Genomic DNA, 20000 nt, shown 5'->3' with positions numbered 1-20000 from the left:
CGCATTAGGGTTAGTGAAGATAGAGCAGTATTGTCTCTGCAGTATCTCACACATGGATTTTGCATCATCATGTAGAGTGTTGTTCTCGTCAACCAGAGGACCAACAGTGGAAACAGCGTCTTTATGTCTTTTTTTTTTTTTTGCAAATGGGATTGAGTTTTATTTTCTCGATGGCTCAACTCTCCTCAGCTGCTCTGCTTTTTTGGAGTTTGTGTGTTTTTCGATTCGAGTGATGCAATGGTAGTGGAATGGGTGACTTGCTGCTGGCAGTATTTAAGTTGGTTGATTTTCTTAATTCTTTTTATTTTTCTTATAATTGCTCTTCTATTTCTAGGGATTCTGCACTTGGATTTGTATACTGATCTTTATAGAGTATGTTTTGCGCATATATTTGTTACGGTATCTACAAATGTCTGCCATGATGTGTTTATGTTGGAGGGGGTGTGCGCGTGCGTGAAGGCCCAATCAACTTGTGAAAGATCATGATTGATCGCATCCAAATCTGCGTTATGAAGACCCATATGAATGGACTGGAGAGATGTCACTGGATTTGATCTTTGGGTAGTAGAATCTCAGATCGCAGAGAACCATGTCATGGTCTGAGAGTAGTGGTGTTTTTTCCACTGCAATATTGAGGATAATGTCAGTGTGGTTACTGAACACTAGGTCCAAGGTGTCTTTGTGACACCTTGTTGGTTCACGAACAAGCTGGGTTAGGAAAAACTCATCCGTGCTTCCTTATCAGGGGTTGAGGCAGAAAATCCTGGTTTCAAACTGTTTGTGGACCTATCAACACTGGGGAAGTTGTTAATATGTTGTCAGCATGATACTGATGGTTGAAACACTTAATACTGTTGAGGCATTCCTTGAAGCGTAGAAAAGGAGTTAGGGGTGGTCTATACAGCCCAACTACTATTGAATTGTTGGTTTTACTAAACACAGAAGCTGCTTCACAGTAGCCGTTGGTAAATACTTCCATTGTTTCAGCCGAAAAAGAATTGTGCACGAAAATGGCGGTCCCACCCTTTCTTCTGCCGACACAGTCTGCACAGATAGCTGTAAAATTCTTTACTCTCACCTGAACTTCCAAGTGAAGGTTATTGAGATGGGTCTCTGTGAGGACGAAAAAAGGCATATGGTGTGGATGGTCATTAACCTAGTCCTCAATAAATTGGATCTTCCATTTTTGGGTATTGGTGGAAGGGCTGATGCCTGGTGCATTGAGCAAAAATGTTGAGGCGATAGTGGTAACTGATTTTGACTGTTTTGGTGATTTGCTTGTTAATGGCAGCAATGAGAGTTTGTGCGATAGGGTGGTGGTGGCCTTGTATGATGGCTAGAATGTTCTTTTGTAGCTCTTTTGCCAGATTCATTATAGCTAAAAAAAGAATTCTGTTTGGGGAACTGGAAATTTTGTGGTTGTGGGTTTTGTATTGGTTAGGGGTCCCGTTTATATTTTTATTTGTGCAACGAGTCCCCGGGAGATGAGTAAATAGACAATTATGCTGTAGACATAATCTGTTACGCCGGGAATAGCGGCAGACTCTAAGGTTCCGTGTAACATGAGTGGCTTTTTTTCAAATTTGATTAAGTATTTGGTGAGGATGATGGCAGTGGTGGTAGTGGCGTTCTTTTAGATTGTGCACTTTGATGGTAGCAGCTGTTGTGAAAAGGAATTGAGCGTCTAGTCCCTGGCAAATGAGTGAATTTGCAATCAGTGTCGGTGCACAGCCTCTTGCGTAGTGAATAGCGACATATTTTGGGGTTTCGTCTGTAGGCTGTAAGAGGGTGTTAGTAGGGTGAAGCTGTATCTGTTGCTGTTTTTTGGGTGGTTGTTGTTGTTGGAATTGTTGATGTTGTTGTAATTCTTGTTACTGAAATTGTTGCTGCTGTTGAAAATTTGATGGGTGGGTAAGAAACTCTGGTTGAACGAGCTGTGAACAGCTGGAATCTGAGAAGTTGACCGTTTCCTTAAGCAGGTCATCAATTATGGTTGAATTAAGGAGTGTTAAAGGTTGAGGCTGGGTCAGTTCTTCCTGCTGTGGTTGTTGTTGTTGCTGTGGTGATTGTTGTTGTTTTTGCTGTGGTGGCATAGGAATTTGGGGGGAAGGAAGGGGGCTTTTTTGAGAACTGTTCCCCACTCGCGAGTGTTTCTGAATAAGTCGTCCATATTTGTTTCATTTTCTCCCTGTTTTGTGCGTTTGTGCATCCGTAGATTTCTACCACACACACACACACACATGTAATTAAAAAAGTTCCAACGGCGAATTATTCTATTCAATATCTATTAATCGTAATCTATGCCGGTTGAAAGGTATTTATATAAAATTTCATATAAAAAATTTTTTTTTTCTAAAAGTTATGAGGGAAAAACTCGGATCTTGTGAATTTTCCGAAGTCCTTCTCCCCCCACCCCGTTGATTTCCGCGCATTTTTTTTCATATTCCTTTCCTACACATTTTTTTAATATCCATTGCACTATTTGTTTTTATTTTGTTTCCGGGTAATATTGTAAACATTAACCAAATTTTGAATAGCAAAAATTAAATATCACAAGGGGGCATCAGGGTTTTAGAAATGATTTGATGGGGCATGGCCTAAAATCGGTTGGGAACCACTGATTAGTAGCCATTCTGTGGTTTTGTCCAACGATTGTCTACCCTTCCTATGATTTGTTTATTTTCTTATTTCTTACTGTGGTCTACAGTCACCCTACTTTTACATATTTTTTTTCATTGTATCGACTTAATATCATAACCCCAAATAATTCGTAATGTGAAAGACCATTTGTTGAGCACCTTGGCGAAACATACCACGTTGAGACTAATCATGATGTAAATATATGGTGTACGTATGTGCGTTTCTCCCAAATGCATGTATGTGTGTATGTTAGGTGTACATGTGTGCGCGTGTAGTAATAAACAACAATCGCATAATGTTATAAGAAACCAACCGACCGACCGACCAACCAACCAACCAACCAACCAACCAACCAACCAACCAATCAACCAACCGACAAACAAGCAATAAATAAATAAATAAATAAATGAATAAATAAATATATGTGTAAATAAAGTGTCTTCTGGATAGAAATACATGAAGGAAGACGTTGGCGGAATAAGGGTGAAATAAAATTTCTATCCAAGAGCCATACGGTATTGTTTTTTCTCTTTTCTCTTCTATTTTATTCCCCGATCAACAAACAAGGTGGAAGACTGTCATTTCATTTGATTAAACACAAAATCCAAAAGAAAAAACAATAAAGAAACATTAAAATAAAATATTTAAAAGAAAATAAACAAGGATAAAGAGGAAAACGGAAATGGGATAATACATAAAATTGCAAGTACTATAAAACCTGGAGGTTACTTTCATAATGTCGAACTAAATGTTTTGAAGGGTTGAATGAAAGAAGAGGATAAATAATATCAAACGATGTCTTTGTTCAGGCAGCAACATAAACAGAACGTAGATTTGGTAAAACGCGCGACTAGGATTTGGTTTGATGTGATCAGAGAAGTGTGTGTGTGTGTGTGTGTGTGTGTGTGTGTGTGTGTGTGTGCTTATGTGTATGTAATCAGATAATCCGATAAGAGAAAACGAAAGGTTAGAATTGTGTTTAAGAAAGGGCAGTGTCGTTGTTGTTATCGGTCGTGATTTATGAGATTGTAGTTGTTTTTGTTTTAAGCTCAAGGTCAGGTGTGATTAAATTGATTTGTGGCGTTCGTATTTTACCTTCGAAAATAACACAATTACTTGTTTTTCAAATTTGGGGAGAAGATAACTTCAGTTAAATTGACTCCAGTACTTTATCAACAACTGAAGTGTGTCAGGCAAAACTGACTTAGCAGATGTTGAACTCAGATTATAAAAGGTCATAAATACTGCAAGGTATTTATTCGATACTCTATCGATTCTGCTATTTCATTGCCCGTTACTAACGTCATAATTGACAACTATTGAGTTTATTTTCTATATCATCTGACGAGAAATCATTGTTGTTGCTTTTTGAATTGAGTCAGTCTTGATTGAACTGGTTGATGACCAGCGTCATCTTCAGATAGATGCATAGGTATTGCAGCAGTAGGACCAAGCAGGCCCATGGGCCCGTAAAGTCTTTATGTGTGAGTGCGTGGGTGGGGAGAATAATAACATGTTCTGATGTGGATGCAGGGGTTCATTTTATCGTTTAATCACCAAGGTATTTGACCACTTAAACATGGCTCTAACTAAAAATAGTAAATCTAGAACTACGCTATGTAATATGTCCTTCTCTTTTTAAACGGTAGATTGGGAATTAATGGAGTTTTGGGAAAATGTATAAAAGTTATGACTTTCACTACTTCCTGCAAAAACAATCATTTTACAATTAAGGTTTTGGAGATTTGATTCTAGGTAATAGAAATTGATATTATGTCTAATACTTCACGAGGTCAATAAAATGAATACCAACGATAGTAGTGAGCGCCATATAAAAAGAATGAGCTCCAGCATTGCCGACACATATATATGCATGCGCGCGCGCGTACTCACACATACACACACACACAACTTGCTTGTTGGTGACGACCCTCTTGCCCTCCACTTGTCCACACCCCATATATTAATCCCGATTTTGCTTCCATTAAATTATTAAACAACAAATGTCTATATATGTCATACAAATAACATGTCTATACATAGCGGTCGCCCAACCATCACGATGCCCCATATCTAACTCTACTATCGTTGTAGACATTTGTAGAATATTTATTGTTTAGTGGCGTTTCTACGCGGTCGCTGGAATTGCTAGCATTAGCAGTAAAATCAACCTCAGATCACATCCTGTCGTCTTAAAAAATGGGAATACATTGGATAACAAAGACCTTAGAGACCTAGATATACTATGCCTGATAAAAAAAATGGATCAGGTTTGACTCAGTGCTAAGGAACTACATCAGCCGTTGTTATTGTTGCAATGATAAAAACATTTTAAGCTGAGACCATATTTTTTGGAGTGACAACCACAACTACATACGTAGCTTAGTTGTTTCGGTGTGTGTCTATTATTTCAGAGGCGAAATGCTGTCAGAGAACACAACACAGTTTGGTTAAGAAGAGTTGTACCATTTACAGTTGATACAGTCTTTCGTGAGTAGCTTCAATTATCTCCTCTTTCTTTCTCTTCTTTCTCTCTCTTTTTCTGTCTAGTCATCTATTTTTCACGCCCAAACTCTTTATCAATCTATCTAGTTAGATAAGAAAATATGTTTCAGATTTTTTTGTCCTTCATGTCATTCTGCTGAATTAATGCATAGTGTCGAACTATCAATATATAGTACTGAACAATCAAGATATCCAATCAGCAAAACACAACTGTAGTTGTAGGAGAGACTTCACTTCAGGTACATTGCTAGTGCATAGGTCCCATGTATTTTATATCTTAGTAAATAGCAGAAACATTGAAGATTTAACGCGTGTTTTTGTTAGCATCAAATGAGTTCGCACCACAAATTATAACAAAACGTTTTATACAATTCGAGTCACCAGCCCTCTTTCATACAGTACCTTTGTTTCATACAGAACCCTTGTTTATACGGTACCCCTGTTTTAAGTACTTCCATCAACCCATGTCAGAACTAACACAACAACAACTATTGCATTCTTCTAAACAAACACATGTAATGTAATAGTATGTTGTCAACTTAATGTGACAGTCCCATAAAGGGGAAGAATGCTACTGTTATTTAGCCCTAGAAAACACCGTTTCCTGTTGGACTTGACACATTTCCTATGCCCTTCTGTTTTCAAAGTGGAGATAAGCACCTCCACCCAACAAAGCCAGCATCCATGGGACTGTCACATTAAGTTGACAACATACTATCACTTTATCGTACTGCTACTGCATATATCTCTCAGAGATTTAGCGATATATTATTTCTATTTTCAAAAATACATGTAATATTGTACGAAGCCACTTTACCTTCCAAAATTTACAGTTCATTTCTCGTAATTGTTTCAAACATTCATTAAGTTTTTTCAATTCCAAAGTTTTCTCTTGATAGAGCAACCACTAAAATTACTTGAACAACTCAGAAGAGAGTTTCCTTTGAAATAATCCTTGCTTCTTATTCTCTCTTCCACGACTAATAGCGGCCAGTACTTTGGAACAGATTCGTTTGGCTATACAAGAGATAGAACAATTTAGCTGTGTTCGTTTCCAGCCACGCCAAAACGAAATCGATTATATACGAATTAGAAACATATCGGGGTAAGTTTAATATTGTTCCTTATCAATTATCAATAATATAGATCAATGCATACCTCTGAATGTACGCATATGTCTGTGTGTGTAAATGGGTACAGTAATGATTAAGAAGTTCGACAACACGGCATAGTATCTGAGTCGCCGGAAACCTTGAGCGTGAAACTTCTTGTTAACCCAACCACTCGACTCTACATTTATTTAAAAGGGTTGATCTAGTCTTGTACTATGACGACGTTGTTTAACTGTCAGTGGAATATTCAGCCACATTCACGATAATTCAAAGAGGAATCTTAATGGAAGAAGACGGAAGATTTGTTTACATATTTCTTTCCGTGCACCATATGTTTAGATTATAAGCTTTGTAATGGTTTGATTTACACCTCATGTTGATTCTTAATTTTAGCAGGAGGTAGTCAATTAATAGGGAAGAGGTATATCAGATTCAATTAAACCTCAGTAAATTACTGGTAGTTAGTTTAGTATAGATATACGTGATTACACACAGAGCAAGGCATTTAGCCCGTCTTTCCACGGTTTCCGACACTCGACTGTCCAATTCATCATTACTACCCTACTCATTCTCAGATACAGACAGTTAGTAGAGTATCAGATAAATAACTGGGAAGTCGCCGTTTCTTATGATGTTACTGCCGTGTTGTGTTGTCTTTGATGGTGAAAACACCAAAATATTCATTGATTCCAGCAAGGCAGTGGCAACCCTGTAGCACTGACAAGTGTATTAGTAGTTTAAAAACATGAGTTCAAGTTTAGGCGTGGGCTTGGAGAAAATATTGATAAAACATTGCAGTAGGTCAATGACATTCACTCGAGAGGTAAAAACTGAGTGTTCAGTGTTGGCGCTGTGACACAATTGGATCTATTCCACCACAAACGTTACCACTGATACAATAAAAGCCTGTTCACCACTACTACCAACAACATCACCTCCTCTACCAATACCATTACTAGTACTCTCACCTCCATTAACAATACTGTTACCAACATCACTATCGCTACCAATATCTCACTACTACTACCAACACCACCACAACTACATTACGATTACTAACGCCCCTCCAATGCCGACTTCTCCGCTACCAAAACCACTACTACAATTACTGTCAACTCTACTACAGCACCTCTACTAGCATTACTACAAACGTCATCAATGCCATGACATCCTCAACAACCACCCACACTATCATACCTATCACTACACACATCACCATCAATCTCTCTCATATTTTCATCATCATCACTCACTTCACCACTATCATCAGCAGCACCGCACCCTTCACCAATTACCCATAATCATTAATATTAATACGCTTTTTGTTTTTGTACGTACCTGTTGTGTACGTCACACTTACTTCAAAGAAGTGGCAAAGCGAGAGAGAGAGAGGAGGACATAGAGAAAGTAAGAGAGAGAGAGAGAGAGAGAGAGTGAGAGAGAAAGAGAGAGTGAGAGAGAAAGAGAGAGAGTGAGAGTGAAACAGACAGTGAGTGGTGACGGCGTTCGTTTTGTGTTTTTAAATGTTTCAGAGAGGACGTAAGAGAGAAGGAAAGAGAGAGAGAGAGAGAGAGAGAGAGCGAGCGAGAGAGAAAGAGAGAGAGTGAAACAGACAGTGAGTGGTGACGGCGTTCGTTTTGTGTTTTTAAATGTTTATCACATCGCAAGAGAAGTAGATACATAGATACATTAGCTACATATACACATAGTTAAACCAAAAAGCGGGAGAGAATAGGGACAAAAGAAGTGAAAGAGAAAGAGAGAAAGTGAGAGAGACAGTAGATACATAAATCGAAAGAAAAGTTCATACATATATACATACACACAGCAAATATTGGATGTCAATTTTTACTTTTCATTACCACACGAGGATAAAATTAACTTACAGAATATGACACAGAATATGACAAGTCTGGCCTCTTTGAATTACAGCTACAACTCGACACACACACACACATACACACACACACACACACACACACACACACACACACACACACACATATATATATATGAATGTACTTGTATGTGAGTATAGTTTAGGTTAGTTAAAACATGTTTGCAATAATAAGTGTCACGTAGTGGAAATAAACGCAATTACCAAACTTTCATTCATAAATTCATTTATTATTTCGTTCTTTTGCATTGCAATTTGTACATTAAGTTTCTTTGAATATGTACAATGTATTTTAAGGTTAAATAGTAATTCCGTTTACGTTTGTGTAACTGAGATATTTTGGTTGGATTATATAGTCATTGGTGTTGCATTACTTTCTATATTCTGTAACTGTCACTATATACTTTTCTAGGCCTGAATTCTTTTGTGGGGAAGGGGCCAGTTGAGTAGATCGACCCCGAAAGGACGAAAGGCAAAGTCGACCTTGGCAGAATTTGAACTCAGAACGTAAAGGCAGACGGTCATGATATACAGACATTTCTCATGGCACCAGTACACTGTTTACAGATGCTTACATTTTTTGTTTTCCGTGAATTTTACACGGGTCCAGCTATTTCTAATTATTAAACGAAATAAGTCCTTTGCCTCTACATAGTCGCTGGTGTGACTAGAAATAGCAACCAAATTTATCTTAAATCACACCTTACTTCTTAAAAATGAAGTCACATATGGAATGGTCTAAGCTGGAATACCTTGGATCATAAACATCAACTAATTGCTGAAGATTATATAAGTCTGTTATATCAATTATTATATTACATCAGATATCGATTTCAAATTTTGGCACACGGCCAGCAATTTCCAGGGTGGGGTTAAGTGGCTTACATCGATCCAGTACTCAACTGGTAATTATTTTATCGATCTCGAAAGGATCAAAGGCAAAATCGACCTCGAGTCTAGCAAATATTACACCAAATATTACTAATACAGAAGTATTAGTAATATTTGGTGTAATATTTGTTTGTGGTTGAAGTAAAAAGTTAGTCCAAGCGATGAATAACTTCAACACAGAAGCCAGAAATAAGGTAACTAAATGAAGTCAACTTCCAGCCTACGGTTTTAGCTTTTCAAAAGAGATCTAAAAACTTTAGATTTAAAAAGGATAGCAATAACAATATGGAGCATTCAGTATTATTCCAATGGGCGTAATCAATACAGAAACTGGCTTTTGTGTCGCACAATTCGGTTCAATTTAAAAACACACACTCACATACACATTTATCACACATACGAGCGTGTATATTTAAATATATAAGTGTATACACACACCCGTCCAATAGTTACATGCTATTATTTAAGGCTTTATGTGCGTGCTTCGAGATATGCCCGAAAGCAATTACTGTACCACGTTCCCTTGAAATTCTATAAAAATTCTTATGACGTCAACAGCGTGTGTGTTTGTGTGTGTGTGTGTGTGTGTGTGTGTGTGTGTGTGTGTGTGTGTGTGTGTGCGTGTGTGCGTGCGCGCGCGCTTGTGTAGGCAAAGTACGAGTTAACGCATCATTATTAACAGCTTCATAATATAAAACCAGCATTATCCTACGCAAACACATCAGGTTATATAAATTTGTAGAAGGTTGTCATTTGCCTCGACTGTGAAAAGTTGAACACTCTTAGCTGACAAGTTTAATTTACGTTACATTTAAGAAAATTTAGCAAAACAGATCTTCAAGAGAAAAAAGTGAACTGATGAAAAATATATTGCTGGATAGAATAATATTCAGTATATTGTGGAGAACATCCATGATAAAATAAACGCATAAAAAAGGAAAGTATGCTAGATCAATAGTAAACTGCTTAATCTAGCATTGGTATATATTTCCAAAATCTTAAAGTAATCTTATAGTTAGACAATTACTGGAATTGTTGCTGTTATTCAAGATTAACCTCTACTACTCACTATTTAAGATGCACGTTTTAGACCCATTGAGTATGTTATTCCTGTCGAAGATCTTTCATTCAAGGTCGAAGCTACTGCCATACACTTTTATGTGCCTCGTGTAACTCGATGACATTGTTGCATTCCAACTCTCTTTGGGCAGAAGTAGTTGGTGGAAGCAATGTTGCTTAAACCTATTTGCTACCATACCAGTGTAGCGAAAGATAATGTATGGTATAGCTTTTTCTTTCTTTTTTTGTTTTAGAGCTGACTTCTTGTTCATGTGTTATCACCTCTGTTTACATAATTGGCCAATCGGAATACATCTTAATTTCTCTTAATTTACTCGACTTGTGTATTATAGTATCTCTAATGTTTGTAGTACAATAGTAAGTCATTTTTATAGTTCATGTTGAGGCGCAGGCATGGCTGTGTGGTAAGAAGCCTGCTTCCCAGCCACATGGTTCCGGGTTCGGTCCTATTGCATGGAACCTTTGGTAAGTGTCGACCAACGCTTTGTGAGTGGATTTGGTAGACGGAAACTGAAATAAGCCCGTTGTATATATATATATATATATATATATATATATATATATATATATATATATGTATGCGTATTTATGTGTGTGTGCCTGTGTTTGTTACACGCGCCATCGCTTGACAACCGATGCTAGTGTGCTTATATCCCTGTAATTTCGGGAAAAGGAACCGATAGAATAAATACTAGGCATACAAAGAATTAGTCCTGGGGTCGATTTGTTCGACTAAAGGTGGTGCTCCAGCATGAACGCAGTCAAATGATTGAAACAAGTAAAAGAATAAAAGAATAGTTTTCTGTAGCTGTGGCTAATGAGGAAGTTTATCTTGTAGGCTTAATTGACTGAATGTTAACCATATCAGGTCTCACTGCCAAGTATAATAAGTCTATTTGCAAAAAAAATCTTAACAAGCGAAACTTAAATATGCTAAGCAAAGATGGAATCATTGAGAGGATGTCACTTTGACATTTGCCACTTGGTTGATATAAGGGAAGTAACTCAGTATACTAGAGGAAAATTATCTGCACAGGACAAGAGGCTAACACTTCCATAATGACCACTTAAGGGTTGTATGTATTATAGATGTTTTGGTTTTGTTATTAATATGTTTCTTGGTGATATTATGTAATTCATGATGCAGACTATATTAAATCATACCCTTTACTGTGCTTTGTATTGAGTTCTCTCTCCATGTTTCTTGAAATCCACATTGCAGTATATGCATGCGCGTGCGTGCGTGTGTGTACATACATTAAAACGATCAATGTTTAAAAATATTTACAGATGTTACAGTCCAGTAGGCCGCCGTGGAGGTCCACAAGATGTGTCAATTGGAAATGGTTGTGAAAGCCAAGGTACCATTATACATGAATTAATGCATGCCCTCGGCTTCTGGCATGAACATACGCGACCCGACAGAGATCTTTACATTACCATCATCAAAGAAAATATTGCAGAATGTAAGTATACAAATGTTTCATTTCGGTGTTAACCCTGGAGTTTACACTATTAAGCCCATCCACGGGACTGGGCTGTCAGACAGATGGTAATCCGACGGTGGTATATTACATAGCAAACACGTCTACGAATCTACAAAAGTTCACAGAGTTCTTGCAATCATAACCAAGGAGAATGGAGTGAGAAAATCTTTTTATTTCATCCATTTACAGTTGTTTCCACAGAAGTCTATGTCATAAGCATTACTATATTACTATGTCACAATAAATGCAACTATTGATACATGAAGCGCCACAGATACAAAACCGAAGATGGATTCGTCGGACTCATGCATAAAGTTATATGCTGTAGAAACCTGAGTTAACGATAATTTATACCTATATCGAGTTGGATTTGTTTAAATGGTAACATTTACATATTACAAGGCAAACAAAACAAAACAAACTTTGGTTTGAGTTGACCGGTCAAGCAGAAGGATGAATAAAAAATGAAGGAATAAAAGTATAAAGAAAAAAGTTTCTGTTTTAAAACAATATAATTAATTATAGTCTTGTCGACAGTTTCTGATTTAAAGTTACTTTGTAGTCATTTTGCCTGCCACTTTATGGCAGTCAGCCTTAAACTAGCAACATGAGGTTTAGAAAATATCTACCATAGAATCAGTTGTTTACACACATCAGCGTTTACACACATCAGCGTTTACACACACGCCCGCACCACCAGATCCTGACGGCTAAAGATTGATATTTCATTGATACTTAGTGAATGTCCTACTTATCGACAAGAAAATAATTTACATTATTTACATTTGACGGATATTTGTCCTCATCTTGTTTGTTGTTAACACAACGTTTCAGCTGATATACTCTCCAGCCTTCATCAGGTGTCTTGGGGGAAATTTCAAATCTGGGTTCTCATTCCTACGGTATTTTTCGATGTTATTATTATCATTATTATTATTTAGGTCACTGCTTGGAATCGAACTCGGAATCTTGGAGTTAGTAGCCCGCGCTCATAACCACTACGTCATACGCCCACGGGCATATGTTTCGTTATAAATAAATAGTTTTAAATATCCTGGAATACCAACGGACGCTCATATAAAAATATAAATATTTGAAAGATGGTATTTTTACGGAAAATTCCTTCCAAACTGATTACATACGTTCTCCAGAAATCTTTGCAAAATGGACTTCGGACGGTAACATTTACAATGACAAAGTCACTAATAAGTATTTCGTTTGGTTTTTCTTGAAAGTTTTTTCGAATCTATGCTAACATTCATAATAATAAGTTCAGATTGTCTACAAAGATTATATAACTTAGAATTTCGATATTATCACACACACGCACGCAACATTCTGTAAACAATAATAATTACAAGCTTTAAGCTTATGAGCATTCCCCGTGTATTGACTAAAGAAAATTGACTAATATTGGGACATATAGACTCTCGACGGACATAAGTGGGTATTAGTACGCGCGGGAATCGAACCAACACACAATATAAATTCACGATAAGCGTGCCAACCGATTACATCAACTTACCCACCGACTTCTTCCCCGTAGTTTTAAGAACTATAGTTTCAGAGTGTTGTGTAAATAAACAAGCATGTGGGTATTCTGCGTTGAATGAAGAAAGAGTAACGAGTGAAAATTCTGTAAATAACAACAAGAAACAGTGACGCATATAAGCACACCCGTGTCGTCAAAAACGCCGACAGTTTCATTGATAGAAAATGGTACATCAACACAATGGGAAAAGCTATTAATAAATGTCAGCAATCTAGTAAATATATATACATACACAGAACTGGAGCACTTGAAGAGTCAGATACGATTATAATGTCTCGGTTGAAAATATCGCACAAATAGTGTATGTGTATTTGTATATACACGCAAACACACACATATATGTACATATACATACATTTGTACATACACATACGTACATACATACATACATACATACATACACACACACACACACACACGCACACACACACACACACACACACACACACACACACACACACACACACACACACACACACACACACACACACACACACACATATATATATATATATATATATATATTATATATTATATAGTAATGACGTTTTCCCAACACGATGTGGCAGTCCCAGGATGGGACGAATGTTGCTGTTTTTTAGCTCCAAGAAACATCCTTTCCAGTTGGCTATGCGACAAAAAATTCCGTGTCCTTATGTTTTCGAACAGAGGAGAACAGCACCTACACCCAGTACAACTTCGCATCCACGGACCGCTTCCTGGGTTATTGCTCTTTATCAGCGTGGAGTTGATTGGTTGGCTAGATGTCGTTCCTAAACTGCTGTCGAAAATATATAGATTTCAAAGTGCTACAAAGTCATTGATCTACAAAATAGAAAATGACTCAACTGATAAAGATGTATAACAGTAAGATTTATTGGAGCATTAAACTGTATGTCTGTGTGTGAGTGAATGCGACATAATAAAACACAATATAAGACTGGCCGTCATGTAAACAAAAGAGTGTGTATACAAATGTATGTATGTGTATGTAAGAGTTACAGAGTATATTTAAGAGTCAGTAACATGGATAAGGAAATACCAGTTCTGTTGAGGTACACAGTTAGATTGTAGGTCTGTATGTAAGAAGTTAAGGTTAAGGCAGAGCGGTCACTCGTCGTGATGTTGGGGCTTCTATGTCGGGCCGGATCCTTGAATACAGATGTTCTTCGCAGGCTGAATTCTGGCTGTTAATTTCGTGGTGAGGCGATTCACACAAACCGGGTTGAGAAGCTGCGGTGGCTGTTTGGTAGCTGTTGGTAGCTTGTGTACGTGTAGAAGTCATGTTGACGCTGGCGGCGATGCTAGTAGTACGTAGTTGAAGTGGTTGTTGATGTCGTTGCTGGAACTGGCTGCTGCTCTGTGTGGTCTACGACTCAGATCTCAGAAGATCTGAGCCGCGACGAATTGGCGGGTATCTAGCAGGCTATTTATAGATACAGATAGGCTCCAGAGAAGCATCAGAAAAACACTCTATCACGTGACCTTATTAGTGGCTACGGTTGGTCGATTTGCGTCCTGGCGGCAAATGGAGTGGAAACAATTGCCGCTCAAATAATAGTAAGTCAGGTGATGACAGGGAAAGAGTTGCTTTCTACTACGCTCGCCTGTTAATATATATACTAGTGAGAGAAGTTTTCACTACATATATATATATATATATATCGCAATATATATAGCTATATATACATATGTATACACAGAGCTATATATATATATATATATATATATATATATATATATATATAATGTAAAAATAGGATAAAATTTTTATAAGAATTTATCAAATAGTCAGCGTGAAAAACCTCATAAGGGAAAAATTCATAATTATTCCCTTGAAATATATTTATTTATATTAAGGTCATTGCTATACGTAAATGCCTCACACTATGAAGGACTTTTAAAGTCAAAACTACCATAATGAATACAGTGTACTGAACGCGAGGATATGCAAATCTTGAACCGAACTCTTAAAAACAAATTCAGCCGCAAATCATAGATTGTGTACAAAATACACTTTCTAATCGTCAGTGCAGGCATAATTAAGACACAGAAAAATGAACAAAAATCAACATACCAGACGAACACCAAATGTATCCAGCATAGTACATAGAACTGTCCACTCTTACATGTCTATGTAAGAGGTGGGCTTTCGAATTGCTTCTCGGTACACATGTATATCCAGAATAATTCAGCACTGAATTTATTCCGATTAAATTTAAAATTTAAAAATAGGATAACATCTTTATAAGAATTTATCAAGTAGTCAGCGTGAAAAACCTCATAAGGGAAAAAATTCATAATTATTCTCTATAAATATATTTATATTATTTACGTTATTTATAATTGACGGATATTTGTCCTCACCTTGTTTGTTGTTACAACGTTTCGGCTGATATACCATACAATCTTCATCAGGAGTCTTGGGGAAATTTCGGACGTGGGTTCTTATTCCTAAGGTATTTTTCGATGTTGTTGTTGTTGTTGTTGTTGTTATTATTATTATTATTATTATTATTATTATTATTATTATTATTCAGGTCACTGACTGGAATCAAACTCGGATTCTTGGGGTTAGTAGCCCGCGCTCTTAACCACTATGCCATATGCCCACGGGCATGTGGAGTAGTAGTTAAGAGTGGCATATGGCGTAGTGGTTAAGAGTGCGGGCTACTAACCCCAAGAATCCGAGTTTGATTCCAGTCAGTGACCTGAATAATAATAATAATAATAATAATAATAATAATAATAATAATAATAATAATAATAATAACAACAACAATAACAACAACAACAACAACAACAACAACAAAAACATCGAAAAATACCTTAGGAATGAGAACCCAGGTTTGAAATTTCCCCAAGACACCTGATGAAGTCTGGAAGGTATATCAGCCGAAATGTTATGTAAACAACGAACAAGATGAGGACAAATACCCGTCAATTGTAAATAATGTACATAATTCCTCATTTTTAAAATATAGAACTGTATATTTATTTATATTAAGGGCATTACTATACGTAAATGCCTCACGCTATGAGGGACTCTTAAAGTCAAAACCACCGTAATGAATATAGTGTACCGAATGCGAGGGAATGGAAATCTTGAACCGAACTCTTAAAAACAGATTCAGCCGCAAATCATATATGATTTCATACATTGTGTACAAAATACACTTTCTAATCGTCAGTGCAGGCATAATCAAGGCACATAAGAATGAACAAAAAAAAATCAACATACCAGACAAACACCAAATGTATCCAGCTGATCTTTTATTATCCACAAGGGGCCAACGAAGAGGGGACAATACAAACATGTGGGGAATATAAAAATGAAAACATTAAAAATTAAAACGTATGACATACATAAATGATAATGAAAATGAGCTACTTGCCCCACCTCAAGCAGCATCACTTGCTTCCTTTTAAAATCCCGAGTCCTTTAAAATATCTATACCGTATTTCTCGGTCAGTTTCTCGTACTTTATATTGTCTTTAAATCACAATTCACCTTCCAACACTTATAACCCCTCTTGAATTTCAATATTTCGTCTTTTTAGCTTTCGGACACCAGGACACATGAGTGCCATCCATCAATATTTGTCCATCCTTTGACATGGACAAATCTTGCAGTCTTCCATTTTGTTATCTTATTGAGCAGTTCCTTGTCCACACCTTCAACCATCATACACGCGAAACAATTTTCAGTGGGAGGGGGAGTTTGTTGATCCTTGTGTGTTTGTATTTCTTTTTTCTCTTGCTTTGTGTAGGAGGGGAATGGGTGGGTTTGATGTCTGTGGGGGAAGGTGGGTCAGAGAGGGAATGGGTGGGGTGGGTATGGTTTGGGGTTCTAATTCAATCTGTCCTTTCTTCCTCTTCCTTTTTCTTCTTTCAGTTACCATCCACTGTTCTTCGTTTCTCTTTTCTTCCTGTTGCACATTCTCCGGCTCCTTTCTAACCTCCTCCGGACTTCTCGGCTTCTGCAGAGGGCAGTGTGCTCTAATGTGGCCTTTTTGGCCACATTTAAAACAACGAGGGGTTCTGCCCTCCACACACACTCTCAACCCTACATCTCCAATGATCACCGTTTCCACCACATTTTCCAGTGTTTCAGCAGTGACCCGTATGATCAGGTCCAATGTTTGGGCCTTCCACACTGAATTTTCTGTTTTCGTGGTTTGGAGGATGGCTATTTCTTCTTTACTTCCTAGAAGAACTGCCGCCGCAACCCAAGCCACATCTGTTTCCGGTGAGATTCCCTCCACCCTAATCCTGGAAGCCCTTCTTCCAAGATAAGTGGGAAGAAGGAGCACTTTATCCGACTTTACTGTGGTTACTGCGTGTTCTTTTGCTTTTCCTTCTGACTTGATATGAACAACAATTGTTCCGTATCTGCTTCCTCTGGCAAGATATGTTATATCTTGCAAGACGGAACACAACGCCTTTTCTATTATTTCTGCCTCAACATTTTCAATTTTCTTTTCTTCCACTGAGTACAGCTTATATATTACTGTTTTCTTATCCAATACTTTTCCAATACTTTTCCAATACTTTCTGGGATGGTGACAACTTAACGTCACCACCTATCCTACATGCCATCTTCTCGTATTTCTCCATGTTTGACAGGTCCATCCCCATTTTTGTAACATCTGTTACTTCCGCAAAATTTTCTTCCTTAAGTACTTGTCCATTCTATCAACAGCTCGGTCCGAGATTCGAACTTACAACCTCACGATCGTAAGCTTGATGCTCTAACCACTGAGCTATGCGGCTTCACACACACACACACACACACACACACACACACACACACACACACACATATATATATATATATATATATATATATATATATATATATATGTATGTATGTATGTATATATATATATCTATACATATATATATGTACAAATATATATACATATATAAAGACATATATATATATATATATATATATATATATATATATATATATATATATGTGTATATATATATATATATATCTATACATATATATATGTACAAATATATATACATATATAAAGATACATATAATAATATACATATGGAAAATACTGGAAGGACTGGTGCCAAACTTTGGCATCAAGTACTACAGGAACGCCCGCACGGGTCGCCACTGCATGGTGCCAAAGGTACCGTCCACTGCATCTCACATAAGAACGAGATACTGCAGCAGCCTCGGTTTCAGAGGACCTCAGCTCTTCAATGCCCTGCCAAAACATTTGAGAGACATGCAAGACATGGATACGGAGGTCTTCAAGACAAAACTTGACACTTTCCTCTCCACGGTACCAGACGAACCAATGGCTCGTAATGAGACGCAGTTTAGGGCAGCTATGTCAAATTCTCTTATACACCAGATGTGCCATCAAAACTCTTGATTGGACCATGTCAGGTGGGGGAGAATAAATAAATAAATAAATATATATATATATATGTATATATATATATATATATATATATATATATATATATATATATATATATATATATATATATATATATATATATATATATATATATATATATATATATATATATGTATATATATATATATATATATATATATATACATATATATATACATATATATATATATATATATATATATATATATATATGTATATATATATATATATATATATATATATATATATATATATATATATAGTTCAAAAACACAATAACAAAAAAACAACAAAGTGAGGACGTGATATGGATAGTATTATTGGACGCTCAGGAAAGGAAAGAGAGAGTGTATGACGTTTCGGGCGTAGCCCTTCGTCGGAAAGATGGAAAGTTCGGAGAATGGAAGAACGGAGAAAGAGGAAAATGGTAGCGATGCCCACGAGGTTACATGATATATATATATATACAAAGCTATTTATATATATATCTATATATATATATTTATATATATACGTATACATATATAGTTATAAATATATATATCTGTATATATTTATAGCTATATATATCTATCTATATATATATATTGCTATATATATATATATATATATATATATATATATATATATATATATATATATATATATATACATATATATATATATATACATATATATATATATACATATATATATATATATATATATATATATATATATATATATATATATATATATATATATATATATATATTTATATTTATATTTATATATAGCTGCATATATAGCAATATATATACAGCTATATATATAGTTTATAATTAAAATTAATCAAAGGACATACTAAATATGTCGACCTCGTTATTAAACTCGTTATTAAATCGTTATTAAATCGCCAAAAATACACTGGTGATAACTACAGAAATCAAACGAAGGTAAATTTGGTGAAGACAATCTACTTACGTACATTTAAATATTTAGATTCACGTGGACTAGTTTCTGCATTGGCACAATAAGCCTTAGATTCTTCAGTACGCATTACTAAGATAAAAGATTCCCAACCTATCCTTCTGAAGTGTGTGCCGCTACTGATTCATTTCGCGCCGAAATTATAGCAGCTTACCAGTGTAAAATAACCTCGTTACAGATTTACGAGAAATAAAATTTATTAAAATTAATTTACAAAGGTATCGTTAATTCTATTATTATCCAATGTAACTAATTTAAGAATGATAATAACAGAATCAATGATACAGGCTACAGCAGGCTAAAAATTAGCATTTAAATAGCCGAGGGATTAAAATTAATCAAAGGACATACTAAGTATGTTACATTGGATAATAATAGAATTAACGATACATTTGTAAATTAATTTTATATAGTTTATAATATATATACACATACATA

The 20000-nt window shown here is 36.0% G+C and overlaps 1 protein-coding gene across 2 annotated transcripts in view; it reads left to right on the top strand.

The window, feature by feature from the left end:
- The window catches only part of LOC106867428 (MAM and LDL-receptor class A domain-containing protein 1), a 378762-nt gene that overhangs the window by 162581 nt on the left and 196181 nt on the right, over positions 1-20000 (top strand). For both annotated transcript variants that reach the window (XM_089356706.1, XM_089356704.1), the window contains exons 5-7: positions 5055-5130; positions 6133-6250; positions 11416-11591. In XM_089356706.1, coding sequence (XP_089212832.1) covers positions 5055-5130; positions 6133-6250; positions 11416-11591 — 370 coding nt within the window. The remainder of the gene's footprint in view (positions 1-5054; positions 5131-6132; positions 6251-11415; positions 11592-20000) is intronic.

Source organism: Octopus bimaculoides, chromosome 8 (genome assembly GCF_046866305.1).
Source record: "Octopus bimaculoides isolate indiv1 chromosome 8, ASM4686630v1, whole genome shotgun sequence".
In the NCBI taxonomy this organism is placed as follows: Eukaryota; Metazoa; Mollusca; class Cephalopoda; order Octopoda; family Octopodidae; genus Octopus; species Octopus bimaculoides.
The sequence above is the reverse complement of the archived record's forward strand: the minus strand, read 5'-3'. Positions and strand labels throughout refer to the sequence as shown.